At 44.2% G+C, this 15,338-nt stretch overlaps 1 protein-coding gene across 2 annotated transcripts in view; it reads left to right on the top strand.

Annotated features, from left to right (window-relative positions):
* Positions 1-15,338, top strand: part of ITGB5 (integrin subunit beta 5) — a 124,364-nt gene that overhangs the window by 56,414 nt on the left and 52,612 nt on the right. For both annotated transcript variants that reach the window (XM_003894034.4, XM_017955219.3), the window contains exons 6-8: positions 10,405-10,566; positions 12,003-12,098; positions 14,182-14,271. In XM_003894034.4, coding sequence (XP_003894083.2) covers positions 10,405-10,566; positions 12,003-12,098; positions 14,182-14,271 — 348 coding nt within the window. The remainder of the gene's footprint in view (positions 1-10,404; positions 10,567-12,002; positions 12,099-14,181; positions 14,272-15,338) is intronic.

The raw sequence follows: 15,338 nt of genomic DNA, 5'->3' as shown, positions 1-15,338 counted from the left end.
GTAGGACTGAAGTACGTGTAGGATCTAAGGCACAGCCAGAGCACAGACTCTGGAAGGACTGGCTCCTTCGAATCCGTGGTTCAATTATAGCATTTTTTCCTCTCAGTGGGTCATCCTGGTCTCTTGCTTCCCGGTGATGCACTGGTGCTAATGATGCTGTTGATCACCACTGGCTGAGTGCTTTTGAGAGCCAGGTTCTGTATCAGGCATTTAACAGGGTTTCTTTCACATACTCCTTTGAAGGTAGCTTTACTGTCTCCTTTGATGAGGAAACAAGCCTAGAAAGGTGGAGTAACTTCTCCAAAGTCTTACAGCCAAAAAAGGCTGCACCAGAGTTGGAAACCATATCCACCTGCTGGTATGGCTTAACCTTGACATTAGAGTATCTGCCATCTTTTGAAGTCACACGGGAACAGAGAAGCGGGAAGGGTGTGCTTCCAAAGAGAGCACAGTCCCAGTCTAAGGAACTGTCACAGTTACCCACATGACCCAGTTTGCCAACTGTAGAATGGTACTGAAACAGTCCCAGGGGAAGACAGTTGCATGTGCCACTTTTTTCTGGAGCTAAGAGTTTCCTCTCTATCAGCAACAGTTATCATGTAACCTATCAACCCTCAGGATTTTCCAGGGGGGGCCACTGGTACTGTCGCAAGTTAGCATGCTGATGGATATGTGAAATGCTTATCTTTGCCCCTGACTTCCCTGTCTGTAAAATGGAAACTCTGATATCTGCCTTCTCATTCCTAATTTGGAGGGCGTCTCAGACCTATTGCCTCTGCTCCCTCGGGTTTTCTCAGATGGCATTGAGGCACAATGCTGCTTTTCACTTGATAGATCTTTCCCAGCAGAGAGAGTACATGTGCCTGGCGACTCTTCTGTGACAACTGGGGCCCATGGGCTGCGTTGATAACAGTCTTGAGGGCCTCTTCATTTGGACAATTGTTAATTTTAATTAGGCAGATTGACCTCGGGATCAGAGAACCTAGAAATTTAAAGCTACAGTCTCTGGGATGGCATCTTTATTCCAAGACTCCCTTGTGTTTGAACTAGCAAGCCAAGGTCAGTGAGCCAGCCCATGTTCAGACAGGCCCCACTTGTGTTTTCTGACAGCTGAGTGGGATGTTGGCTTTCCTCAGATTCCCAGGAATTGGTGGTCCAGGCTTTCCCCTGCACTTTCCCACGGGGCGTCCTTGAATCTGCCTGTCTCACTTGTCATGCTCTGCCATTGTCCATTTGCGTAAATAAGTTACTATGAAATGGGCCTGGGGATCCCAAGGCTTAACATGAGCCAGTAGGAAGATTCAGCTGCCAAATACAGGCCACGTGCTCCAGGTCCAATTCAGAGTCTACAGGCCACTTTTTCAGCCTAGTTCCTCTGTGCAGGTCAGACCACACCCAGGGAACCATGCCTGACCTGCCTCTGGGAGCTGTGTTTAAGACAGACGTTGACAGCGAGAGAGCAGAGGGGATAAGTGGGTGGTGCCAGGCATGGGAACCAACCACATCCTCAGAGGAGAGACACCATGGGAAGTAGCATGGTAACTGACTTCAGATATCATTATAAAAGAGGGAATAGACCCTTTTGGCTATTCCAGGGCATGTACTAGGGTAGCCACAGGAAAGCAGGTTGGAGTCCAACATAATGAAGAATTTTCTTGTTTTTTTTGTTGTTGTTGTTGTTTGAGATGGAGTTGCACTCTGTCACCCAGGCTGGAATTCAGTGGTGTGATTTCAGCTCACTGCGACCTCCGCCTCCTGGGTTCAAGCAATTCTCCCACCTCAGCCTCCCAAGTAGCTGGGATTACAGGCACCTGCCACCACACCTGGCTAATTTTTGTGTTTTTAGTAGAGACAGGATTTCACCATGTTGGCCAGGCTGGTCTCGAACTCCTGACCTCAGGTAATGCACCTGCCTCGGCCTCCCAAAGGGCTAGGATTACAGGTGTGAGCCTCCGCGCCCGGCCATGGAAGAATTTTCTGTCAAGGAGAGCTGTTCAGCAGTGTGGCAGTGAGTATGTGTGTGGGCCCCACACCCAGGTGGCAGGTGCTGGAGGAAAGATCCCTGCACTGGATGGGAGGCTGTACAAGAACCTCTGAGGTTCCTTCCAGGCTTCAGGTGCTACATGTTTTCTCTGTTTTTCTACCCAGTCATCCATTGGTGCTTTTGTCCTGTTGTAGCCCCTTGGAGCCTGTCTTCTCTAGTTCTCAGCAGTGCACCCTCTAAGCTGCCCCTGTATTTGGCCACAGTGACCATGAACTCTGCTATACATGCTCATTTTATTTGCCAAGTGCAGCTGACTTTGAGCTGACTTCTTCCTGGCTCCTGTTGGCTTCCCATGGAGCCACTTTACCATGTGGGTGAAAGTCAGGTGGGACAGAGACCAGGGACAAACTGTGGAGGGTGGGGCAGAGAAGGATGGAAGCTATTCTTGGTTCTCTGCGTGAGCTTCCTTTTTTTGTCGGACCTATAGCCACAGAGTGTGACTTCTTTCAGCCTTAAGAAGCCAAATTGTCCCACAGGCTGGAAGCTTGTGTCCTCAAACTAGTGAAACCAGGTCCTTTACTCCCTAACCATTTGTTTCTGTCTCTGCCAGTCCCTATGTTCTCTGGGGCCAGATGCTGGAAGTGAACAGGCCGGCGAGTCTGTCTTCACTCCTGTGAGGAGTCCATTTTTGTGAATTTTCTCAGTGACTGGGAAGAGCTGGTCTTCCATCTCATTCCTGCTTCCCCTTTTCATGGATGACTGAGAGTGAAGTCAGACTTTAAGGAACTGAGAAGAGGAAATGGAATAGGTCTGCTAGTCTTAAAAAAGAGAGAGAGACGAGTGATGAGAGTTTAGGGGCATAGCAGGGTGAAGAGAAGGCTTGTTATTAGTGGGCCATGAGCATATTTGTAGGCACATGGAAGGGACCAGAGGACAGAGTGACGAAGGAATAAATTCTCCAAAGAGGGTGGGGTTTGCAGGGCTGCGTTTCCTCAAGGAGGGAGGAGCACTTCTTCCCTTGGGATGGTGAGATCAGAGCGAGGCTGGGAGGACACGCCAGTTTGTTTAGGACGGAGTGGAGAGCGCTGGGTGAAAGGCATCCTAGGGCCTAGGAGCAGAACTGTGAGATCCTGGGAATAGGTGAAGAGAGAAGTCCTTTTACCTATCTCTGTGGGTAACGAAACAGGTGAGGTCATTCCCTCGAGTGAGTGTGAAAGTGGGAGTTGGAAATAGACCTCATGGTGAATTTCACCAGTGAACACAGAGAAGTGAAGACTTGCAGCCCTGACAGAATGCCTGGCTTCATGCATCTGCATCCAGTGCATTTCTGCCCCACGCACTCCTGACACTTTCATCTGAGGCTGGCCTCTGTCATGTTTAGTGAAATTGGTTTTGTTTATATTTTGACTTTACTCAGAGACGTAGAGAAAAGTTCAGCTAAATAAACAGGTCTTCTCTTTCTTTTAAAAACTATTTTTTATAAAAAGAGTTTGTTCAACATAAAAAATTAGAAAATGTAGATAAGCAGAAAGGAAATAAGCATCACCCATAATTCTATCAATATAATCTAAAGATAAGATGATGTGCTTCTGAGTTATAGACATGAGTGACAGTTTTTCAACTTCATGGAAATACTATGATGATAATTATTAATCACCATTTATCCCATACCAGGTACTGAGTGGGGTGCTCAATGTGTATCATCTTCTTCAGTTCTCTCAACAACCCTATTTTATCAATACTATTATTATCTCCCTCTTATAAACAAGGAAGCTGAGATAGGGAAAGATGAAGTAACTTGTCTAAGATCACAAAAACAAGATAAGGGAGACATGGGACCAAACTCAGATTAGCCAGATACCTGAGCCCGTGCACATAAATTCTGTGTGGATACTGCTATTAAATAAAAAAGTATTTGGGCCCAGCGTGGTGGCGCATGCCTGTAATCCCAGCATTTTGGGAGGCCAACGCGGCGATGGCTCGAGCCTAGGAGTTCAAGACCAGCCTGAACATTGAAGTGTAATTGACGTACAATGAGCTATACATATTGAAAGTATACAGTTTAACAAATTTTGATATTTATGTACACTCACAAAAGCAACTCTGCAATCAAAGTAACAAATATATCCTTCACCCCCAAAAGTGTATTTATGCCCCTTTGTCATCATTTCTTCCTCTTCTCCCTCCTGCCTCCCTTACCCCAGGCAATGAATTTGGTTTCTGTCACTGCACACTAGACTGCATTTACTCAAATTTCGTATGTCTAGTATACACTCTTTTTTTGCCTGCCTTATTTCCCTTAGCAGTTGAGATTCATTCATGTTGTTAGTGTATCCATTCATTCTTTTGTTGCTGAGTAGTATTCCATCACATGGATACACAACAGTTTATGTATCCATTCATCTATTGATGGACATTAGTTTTTGCCTGTTATGAGAGAGCTGCTGTAATTGTTCATGTTCATGTCTTTGTATGGACGTATGCTTTCATTTCCCTTGGGTCAGTACCCAGGAGTGGGATGGTTGGGTCATATGGTAGGTGTTTAACTTTTTAAGAAACTGCCAAACTGTTTTCCAAAGAACATTTATCATTTTACATTCCTACCAGCAGGGTGTGAGGGTTCCAGTCTCTACATATCTTTATCAACATTTGATGTGGTCAGTCTTAAATTTTAGACACTTTAAAGGCATGTGGTAGGATCTTATTGTAGTTTTGAATTAATACAAGGCTTTTAAATTGTTTAGCATGCAATAATTGATACTTCCTGTAACAGTCATATAGCTTCACATATCAATTAGTAAAAGGAGAAGAGAGGAAACGTAAAAATTATTACTGGTCATAGAATAATAACTACAAGTTCCCTTTATATACTCCCTTTTATGTGTTAACTATAATACTTTTTAATACATTCTGTCTAAACCTAGCAACAGCTCTGCAAAGCAGGCTTATTTCCATTTTACAGAAGAAGAACTGAGGCTGAGAGGTGAAGTGACTGACTCAGGGGCCCACAGTTAGAATAGGGTAAAGATTTGACCTTAGAATCTGTTCCAAAGCTGATGTACTCTGGCTCTCATGCTATATTCCATTTGTAGTTCATTGTTTTCCTTTTTTTTCAATCCACTTTCCCACTATTGCTTCCTTCCCCAAATGTGGAATACAGAACTCAAGCCTTCAAAACAGCTAGCTCTGCCAGCCAACCCAACAATAAGGGAAATTATTTTTAATGTAAATACTCTGTGGAGTCACCACTTGTAAAGCCTCCAAGCCTGAAAGCCTGGGTGATGAACAAGCATGTCCTGACTCATTCCCAGCAGCCCAACCTCTGGGCCAAGTTTGTTAACACCATTTACATAACAAGAGCCCACTTCACAGAAAACAGAATTATTATTCTTATGCTGAGCCATCCTTCACTTGTGGAGCTATTTCCATTTTAGATGCAACCTTCCATTCAACAAACATTTATTTTGGATCCAGCAGCCACAAGCTGAGAGCCTATCATGAACCAGGCACGTTTATGAATTATCCCATTTATTACATGCACAGTTCCTCTCTGTACATGAATGTGGGCAAGAGTTTGGTCATCTGAATCTGGCTTCTCTGGCCCTTGCTAGTTGATGGGATGGTCACTTCATCTCTCTGAACACCAGTTTCCTTACCTAAGAGATCGCAATATATTACCTATGTCACAAAGGTTGTATTGAAGATTAAGTGGAATAATGGAAGTGCATAATACATGTTTTGTATTATTATTACTGTTTTACTGGTAAGAAAAAAGATTTTGAGGCGTTGAATAGTTCGGCTGAAACTGCACAGGTAACTAGGGGCAGCAAGAAAATTCACATGCTTATCAGAAGGCACCCAAATTCCACATTGTTCTGTCTTCTCACTCCCACCCTGCTTTGTGTCCCCACAAGACCCTCAAGAAGCTGGCGTGGAGGAACTAGAGACTGAAGAAGTTAAATGATAGAGCCACATCCAGAGCCCAGTTTTGCAGAAGTTGTGCCCGCCTATTAAAGACAGCTTGGAAAATAATGGGAAAACAAAAATTGTCTATGACCTTAACTCCAGTCCCAACCACAACCACATTATGGGATATTTTGTTCTCTTAATGGAGTGTTATGCTTGTTTCTTAAGTAGTTTGTAATCACACTACAACTATAGTGCTAAATTCTTTGTTTTCAGCTTATATTATAGATATTTATACATAATTTTATACTTTCTATGAATAATTTCTGATGGGTGTAGAGGAGATATCTGAGTTTATTTACCTTTTCTGGCACAGTGGGATATTCATGCCTTTCCCTTTTTCTCACTATTAATAAAAATACTGCTGCATGTATTTCAGAATACTTCTTGTGGATAGATTGCCCTGAAGTAGAATCACTGAGTCAAGGATAATTTACACAGAGTAAAATTGATCCTTTTTAGGTATAAAGTCTTATAGCCACCCCCACAATTGAGATATGGATTATTTCCATCACCCCGGGAAGTTTCCCAGCATGCCTTGTCATCCATCTCCTCCCATGACCCTAAGCCACTTTGGCAACTACTGATCTGTTTTCTGTCCCTGTATTTTTTTCTTTTTCTGGATACCATATGAATGGAATTAGCCTTTTGAGTCGGGCTTTCTGCCCTTAACATAATGCTTTGAGATTCATCCATGTTGTGGTGTGTTATCAGTAGTTTGTTCCTTTTTATGGCAGTGTAGTATTTAATTGTATGGATTTATATAATGTGTCTATTCACTACTGATGGATACTTGGATTGTTTCTAGTTTATGACGATTGTGAATAACATTTTTATAAATATTTGCATATAGGTTTTTATTTGAGCATAAAGTTTAATTTCTCTTGGGTAAATACCAAAGAGTGGAATTGCTGGATTGATAGTAAATGTATATTTAACTTTGTAAGAATCTGTCAAACCGTCTTCCAAAGTTGGTGAAACATTTTGTATTCTCATAGGCAATTATGAGAGTTCTAATTGTTCCATGTTTTTATCAGCACTTGATACTGTGAGGGTTTGTTTGTTCATTTGCTATTCAAATAGGGATCTAATGGCTATCTCGCTGTGGTTCAGATTTGCATTTCCTTAATGAATAATGATGTTGAGGACCCTTTCCTGTGCTTGTTTCCACCCGTAGCTCTTCTTTGGTGAATTGTCTGTGCAAATCTTTTGACCACTTTTTAAATTCAGTTGTTATTTTCTTAGTGACTAATGAGAGCTCTTTATATATTCTGTAAACAAATCCTTTTTCAGATTTTATTTTTTTCAAATATTTTCTCCCAGTCTGTGCCTTGTCATTTCATTTTCTTAACAGTATTTTTAAAAGAAGCTTTTGAACAAGTAAGTTTTTGTTTTGATGAAGCCCAGTTCATCAACTTTGTATCCTAGGAATCATCTTATCTAAGAAATCTTTGCCTATGTCACAGTCATACAGATTTTCTCCTAGGTTTCCTTCAGAAGTTTTATAGCTTTAGGTCTACGTTTAGGTCAGTGATCCACTTTGAGTTAATTTTTGTGTGTGGGAGATGTATGGGTTGAACTTCATTTTTCTTGCATATGAATGTCCAGTTCCAGTATTCTCTGCTAAATTGACTAGATATTTGTAGATCTATTTTTGCTCTATCTATCCCATTCCCCACTGATCTATGCATTCTGTCATTGCATAGATTTTGTCATTACCATAGCCTTGATGACTGTAGCTTTGTAATAAGTCTTGACCTAAGATAATAAGTCCTCCAACTTTGTTCTTCTTCTTCAAAATCGTTTGGCTAGTTTCCATTGCTTACAATTTAATATAAATATTATAATCAGCTTGTCATTTTCTCAAAAAGGCCTTCTAGGCTTTGGACTGTGATTGTGTCAAATCTATAAACCAATTTGCAGAGAGATGGCGTCTCAACACCATTGGCTCTTCCAATCCTGAAATGATATCTCTGTCCATTTATTTAGGTCTCTGATTTTCCTCAAGGTTCTTAATACAATTTGTCAAATTAAAAGTTGGTTTTCTGCTTCTTACTAGGGTGTTGAGCACATGGCTGTGCCCTTGTGGATAACAGATCACATGTTTCCTGCAAAAAACTCTACTAGTTTACACTTTCTGTCGATTGTGTTTTATTTCCCAGGCATCTGGCTCCCTCTTTTCCACACTCCATGGCTTATAATGCATTGCCTAATTTATTTAATAGGTTTTAACTCTTTATCAAAATATACACACAGAAAACTATAGTTATATATATATATATTTTATATATAGTTATGTATAGTTTATACCATACATCTCGATAAATGCTCACAAGGTCAAGAAACAGAACATCACCAGCACCCTGAAGCCTCTTTGTGACCTCTTCCAATCCTGACAGCAAGGGGAACCACTATGCCAACTCCTACCCCTAAGTGATTTTGTTATGGCTTAGCATTTCATTACAGTAAGGGACCTTCTAGGCTTCTCACTCCAGGTTCCTAAAATGTGTCTGGCCTCCTCACTGTGCTCCTTTGCCTTCTGAGCTTCTGTTAGCGCCTAGAATGCCCACTTCCTCTTCTGCCTTCTCCCTTCCTATTCCTTCTTTCAGCTTCCTTTAAATTTTTAAAAAATTGTTTGTTTTTATTTTTATTTATTTATTTTTTTACAGACAGCATCTTGCTCCGTTGCCTAGGCTGGAGTACAGTGGCATGATCATAGCTCACTGCAGTCTCAAAGTCCTGGGCTCAAGTGATCCTCCTGCCTCAGCCACCTGAATAGTTAGGATGACAGGTCTGTGTCTCCATGGCTGGCTAATTTTTTTTGTACTTTTTGTAGAGATGGGGTCTCCTTATGTTGCCTAGGCTGGTCTTGAACTCCTGGCCTCACGCCATCCTCTCGCCTCAGCCTCCCAAAGTGTTGGGATTCTAGGTGTGAGCCACCCCACCCTCTTTCAGCTTCTCTGAAGTGTCCTCCTCATTTTTTCCAGCTCAGTTTAACTTTCATCATCTGTGCTGGGAAGCTTCTCCCTCCTCCGCCTCTCCCTGGCTTCCATTAGCATTGGACTTCCCTTCATTAACACTCTTGTCATGGTGTATTGAAGTTGTTGTTTCCATTTGACTGTAAGCTCTTTGAGGTCTGGAACTAGCTCTTCTGTGGACCCAGTGCCTTCTCTGGGGCCTGGCATGCAGTAAGAAGTCAGTGATTGAATGCTGGATGAATGTTGAGTGTCTAAGAAACTGATTCCCCAAAAGGCTAATCGCTTTGTTCACAATAGGTCTCCTGGCTGTCAGTCCTCACTGGCTTATTTTCAAACTTCTTTTCCTCCTCATGTGGGTGGACTCTTTTGTGATTTATTTATTTTGTATGTCCATGCTGCCTCTGGAGCAAGAGAGAAAATATCATAGCTCTTTTGGCTGTTTTATCCACCCTTATGATGATAAGTAAGAGAGGATGATACCGTCTACTCTTCATCTATTGTAAGAGAGCAATAGCTTTTAACCTGTAAGGTCTGTGAATCCAGTCCTCCTATTTCAATAGCAAGTGTGCAGGTATAGAAGACTCTCAGCAGTGTTTAAATCCTTCATATATTCACACTGCAAAATCCGACGCATTTTGGGATTCACCATTACTAAGAAGGCGACCATATCCCAGTGTTTGTTACTCTGTATCAAGGTCTAGCTGCTCGTAAAAATGATGACTGGGAGTGTTTTTGTGTAGGGTTGGCACCACAGTGGCTGAATATGAAAAATGCAGAGTCCTTCCTTTGCAATACAGACTGTATTCAGCTGTGCCTCAGTCTGAAGACTGGATACATTTCAGATAGTGGAGCAGTAAAGGGAGAAAAGGGATCTGATTGACTTTAAACACCAATGTGGCTCAAGTAACGATTGCAGTGGTTTATATCTACCAGAATAGATGGCAGGTTTTACAAACCCTCAAAAGACAAACCCACCTATTGGTCATTTGAGTGCTCTGTTCTGATTGACTCAGGTCTAATCGGGGGACTGACATGTTCACTTAACTATCATCTTAGACTAGCCCAGCCAAACAGGGGATGTTGATGGGGGAGCTGGTGGGGGAAGGTTAAAGGTTGTTCTGGGGAAGGAAGAGTTGCTGAGGCCAAAAGGGGAAGCGTCCAGGAGAATCAGCCCTCAGGGGACATCATTGAAAGGAGCAGAGAAGAGTATGATGGGCTGGAGGGAGGGGGTTCCAGGTGCATGGGCCGAAGTGGGCAAAGCCTTGGACATTTGTCTGTGTGCATCTGGGCTTCCCCAGTCCAGGCTGTGTCTCTTCAGAGCACTTTGGAATGGTTTTGTGAGTGTGCCCCAGGTACACATGGCAAAGGGAATGCCTCTGCTTCAGGCCATGACTCCGGAGACGGACCAGTGCCCTGCATGACCAGGGCAGGAGTGGGCAGAAAGACTGGTGTACCCATCCACCTTCTGTCCTTCAGGAGAAGATTGGCTGGCGAAAGGATGCACTGCATTTGCTGGTGTTCACAACGGATGATGTGCCCCATATCGCATTGGATGGAAAATTGGGAGGCCTGGTGCAGCCACATGATGGCCAGTGCCACCTGAACGAGGCCAACGAGTACACTGCATCCAACCAGATGGTGAGTGCTGGGGACCAAACCCCCATTCCCTGATGCCTCTCCTGTGACCCTGCCTGTGGTCTGAGTACTTGCCCAGCCTTGAAACCTTTATCTGGCCCTCAGTATTCACTGGCTTTCTGATCCATTCTTGGTGTTGGGTTTCATTACTCCATCTTCTCCAACTGGGTTTCCGGAACTCCTAATTGACTTACAACATTTCTCAGGGATTTCTGTAGCTGGTTCATCTTTCTGCCAATGTGCATCTAAATGGGGAGTGTTTGGTTGGGATACAGATGGCCCAGGGGAAACAGGATAGATCTCATAGTGGGGAGGGGATCTTAAAGGAGGGTGGGTGCTATGCCTGCGAAGGTCATAACTGGTATAGAAGTTATAGGGCAGGACTTCCTGACTTCTAGACATGGACTCCCAGAGGTGGTGAGTTGCCTGTCAATGTCAGTGGTGGGCAGAGGTGTTCTGCACGGAATGAGAACCACAGTTATGCAGTTTAAAAGAATTTGTGCACAATTTCAAGCATATATAATAATAGACCAGCAAAATGAACCCTACATGCCCATCACCCAGACCCAACAATGATCAAGATCTCGCATACTCACTATGCAATTTTCCCCCCAAAATCTCCACCCTTTTCTTTCTCAAATCCATTCTGGTGGCCAAAGAGGAATTATTCCCAATTTTCCTCCCTAGAGAAGCCCATTTTCTCCAGTTTCAAGAGGTGGTCGGTGCCCAAGCCTTCCATCTTGTCTAGTAATAATGGAATCTGAAAAAAGGACTATAACTGTAGGACCTCACCAGATGCGGACCTGTACCCATCATTAGTCCTCAGAATCCCTCAGGACACTGTTAAACTGCCTCTCAGCTTCCTCTCTTCCTCCTCTCTCTGCACCCCTGCCCCATGGCCCAACTTTTAGTCCAGAGCTCGGCACCCTCCTCTGCCCATCTGAGCCACAGCAGGATGAAGCAGGACCTGTGGGGGATGTTGGCAGGCCTAACCGTTAGGCATAGGAGAAGGAAAATAATGCAAGGAGGCAGGGAGGAGAAGTCTTAGAGGAGAGAGGAAAGGTAAGAAACGCTGATGACAGAGGGTGGAATGTGGTGGCTATTCTCTAGGGCATCCCCACTTGTCCCCCTCCCTGCTGAAAGGATGGAGACACAGACCAGATATGGAAAACCTCCACTCATCACCTCTCCACTCTGGGATGAGAGGAGTGAATCTAGTTTGGTGGATGCCACAGGGTCCTTTCCTTGAGGGTCTCTTCTACTCAGTTCCTCCGTTAAGGAGCTACCAAGGAGGCTTAGTTATTAAGGGACTCTAAGGGGCCACCTAAGGAAAAGGTGCTTCCCTGGCAAATGCTGGCTGCTGAGTGTGCATTGGAGCCAGGTGCTGGTATCTGCACCTGTTAGGAATGTCATAGCCTTGACTTTTGCCTTGGCCCTAGGACTATCCATCCCTTGCCTTGCTTGGAGAGAAATTGGCAGAGAACAACATCAACCTCATCTTCGCAGTGACGAAAAACCATTATATGCTGTACAAGGTATGCTGGGAGGGAGGGAGGCTAGTGATTTAATTCTAGGGGCCAGGCTGACCCTAAGGTGTTTGGGAGATTAGAATGTGGGGTGGAGTAGAGGGGATGGTGAGGAGTGTTTACAGCTCTGCCTATATATATGGGGGAAATTCAAAGGAGGGGTGGAATATAGCCCAGTCTTGATCTAATGGAAAATAATAGGATGAAACAATTAAGCATTCGCATAGCAGTGAAGACCTTACAAGAAATTTGAACATATAGTATCTAATTTGATTCTGAGAAAAACCTTGAAAATAGCACAAATTCACATTTTTTGGGGTGATGAATTGGAAACAGAGAGAGGCACACTCTACTACAGAAGGAAAATACAAAATGAAGATATACCCAAAGAAAAGTAAGGCATCTCATCAGGCTACATCACTAATCCCAATATTCCAGAGCTTTATGCCTGAGCCTGCAGACTATAGGAGACCAGTGGGCCAGTCTGGCACAGGAATTCCCAAAGAAACCAATAAATGTCCTGAGTGAATACAGCAATCTGGGTACAGGTCTGTTCCATCTAAAGAAACTGTTCCAGGTCACCCTGGACTACCCCATTTAGTCTGGGGCAGGAATTCCCAAAGAGACCAATAAATGTCCTGAGTGAATAGAGCAGTCTGGGTACGGATCTGTTCCATCTAAAGAGACTGTTCCTGGTTTACCCCAGACCATCTTCAGAGACTCCCCACATGAACATGCTCCTTCTCAGTCACAGATGAGCCACGTTTGAATTACAGATCTCCTCGGTGTGCTCATGTAAGCTAAGTGTAAACTCGCCTCTGAGATTCTTTTACATGGTGAAGCAATGAGAACTTAATCTGCAATCCTTCTCCACCCTCCACCCCCAAACAGCTGGCCATAGTTCCCTCTCCTCGCTCTTAAATGTCCACAAAAGGACCTTTGTCTGATTGTGTTTTTCTATTGCTCCTGCCTGAGATTATCACTGATAAAATGCCACTTACATTTTCTTGAGTTCTTTATCCTCCTTTAGTCCAAATCAATGTTAGAAGATGAAACAAGGGAAAAGGATTGTTTTTCTTTTTTTGTTTAGTGGAAGATAGCAGGATAAAGCCTATTCAGGGCATGATGGTGTGTGCCTACAATCCCAGCTACCAAGGAGGCTGAGGCAGGAGAATCTCTTGAACCTGGGAGGCAGAGGTTGCAGTGAGCCAAGATTTAGCAACCGCATTCCAGCCTGGGGGACACAGCGAGATTCTGTCGCAAAAAAAAAAAAAATAATAATAATAATAAAAAGAAAGAAAGAAAAGTTTTCACTTACAAATAACGTTTTATGTTTTTAGAGGGCTCAGTTGCACAGACTATATTGGGTTTCCAGATATTTTCAGAGGGAAGAAGTCCACGTTGGCTTAAGCATCCTTCCTCAGAGCTAAATACACCTTGCTTGGGGGAGGGAGCCCATCCAGTCCCAAGGCAGGGAAAGGGTGGTGGATGTCTCTGTCACTGTTAGAAGTGGCAGACTCAGGAGTTAGTACAGATGAAAGAGGAAAGGTGGGTACTTCAAGGCTGCGCCTTTGCCACCGGACCTCAGAGGTCCTTGGGAGGGTGCCATTCATATCTCAGCTTCCTATTAAAGAAAGGGTCTATACTTGACCCTTGGAAAAGTTGCCCTTTTCACTCCTTCTGAACAGATTGAGCAGATCCTGAAAGCTGAACCTGTGAATACCTCAGAGACCGGGGGAGAGATGGCAAGAAACTGTCAGGAGCTGTGACCTTAGAAGACGGGCTTTGAGAGAGCTGTCTGTCACCGTGGGAGGGGAGGGGGCTCAAGACACTATCGTTTAGGGAAAGACCTTGTAAGCCCCTTTCCTATGGATATATAGGGCTGGATATTCCACGGCCTACTGCATCAACTCTTCCTCTGTGCCATTTCTTCTTGCTTTTCCCTGTGGGATCTTTTTTAGTTCATGGTGGGAGAAGGTGGCAGGATATGGTGCTAGGAGCCTTTACTGTTCTAGCTCAGTGTAGCAATGCTCACTCTGATGGTTGGCAGGGCAAAATTAACTTATTTCTTCTCTTTACTTTTTTTCCCAAGAATTTTACAGCCCTGATACCTGGAACAACAGTGGAGATTTTAGATGGAGACTCCAAAAATATTATTCAACTGATTATTAATGCATACAACGTAAGTCACCAGTTTCTTCCCCCACTGCCACCTCCCTTCCACCCCCTCCCACTGAGGCCCTGCAGCTGCCACAGGCTCAGGTGGGCAGTTCGCCATGCTGCTCTGCTCCCCCATCCCCTCGAGTTTGATATCTTCTTCCTGCTTCACTCGGGGTCAGGGTGGAGAAACCCATCCTGCTTGATGAGTCTCCCTCTCACCTCTGCCATCTTGACTCTCATCTGCAGGTCTCAGTGAGCCAAGGAGTGGCTCAGACTCAGGCTGGCGGCCTGGGAAGTGCTTAGGTTCTGACACCTCACGTAGGCAGGCAGTGGTATTCGCCACCTACCCAGTGCCCAGGCTAACCCTGCCACTGTATCCCCTGCCTGAGGGAGCAGAGCGTCCACCAGCCACACTGCAAGAAGTGCAAAGCTTGCACACTGAGCTCATCTCACAGTGGCAGGATGGGAATCCCTCGGCCTCATGGACCTCAGCGTAGAGCTGCAGACTAACATGGGAGAATTGACAATCCGTGTTTTTTGTTTTTGTTTTTAATTTAAAAAAATAGAGAGATTGGGGTCTCACTGTGTTGCCCTGGTTGGTCTGATCTTGAACTCCTGGAAGCAGTCCTCATACCTCAGCTTCCCAAAGTGCTGGTTTTACAGGCATGAGCCATCAAGCCTGGCCAAAGAGTCAATGTTTTGCCTACCTACTTAGGATGTGATTGTAATCAAGTCCTTTCAGAGGGTTTGTGAATGGGGCTGTTAAATTCTATGCTATTGTAACATATCATGTGAAGTTGGCCCTAATATAATAAGTGCAAGTTCTTATAGATGTGGTTTAGGTATCACTTTCACATTCCAAGCCATGCATCCACAAACTCACCTCCCAAACCTTTGTCTTTCCTACCCTCCTTCCCCTCAATTCGTAACACCCCAGAAGTATTTGACTCAGACCTACCTTCTCTCGGGCAAATGGCAGGCAGAGCTCTTGTGCTGGGAAGTGTGTACCCTCTGCTATCCCTTCCCTTGTGGGTCCCAAGATGGTTGTAGCATCCAGTGCCTACCCACCTGCTCAAGGGGCCAGGTAAT

Source organism: Papio anubis, chromosome 2 (genome assembly GCF_008728515.1).
Source record: "Papio anubis isolate 15944 chromosome 2, Panubis1.0, whole genome shotgun sequence".
Lineage (NCBI taxonomy): Eukaryota > Metazoa > Chordata > Mammalia > Primates > Cercopithecidae > Papio > Papio anubis.
The sequence above is the reverse complement of the archived record's forward strand: the minus strand, read 5'-3'. Positions and strand labels throughout refer to the sequence as shown.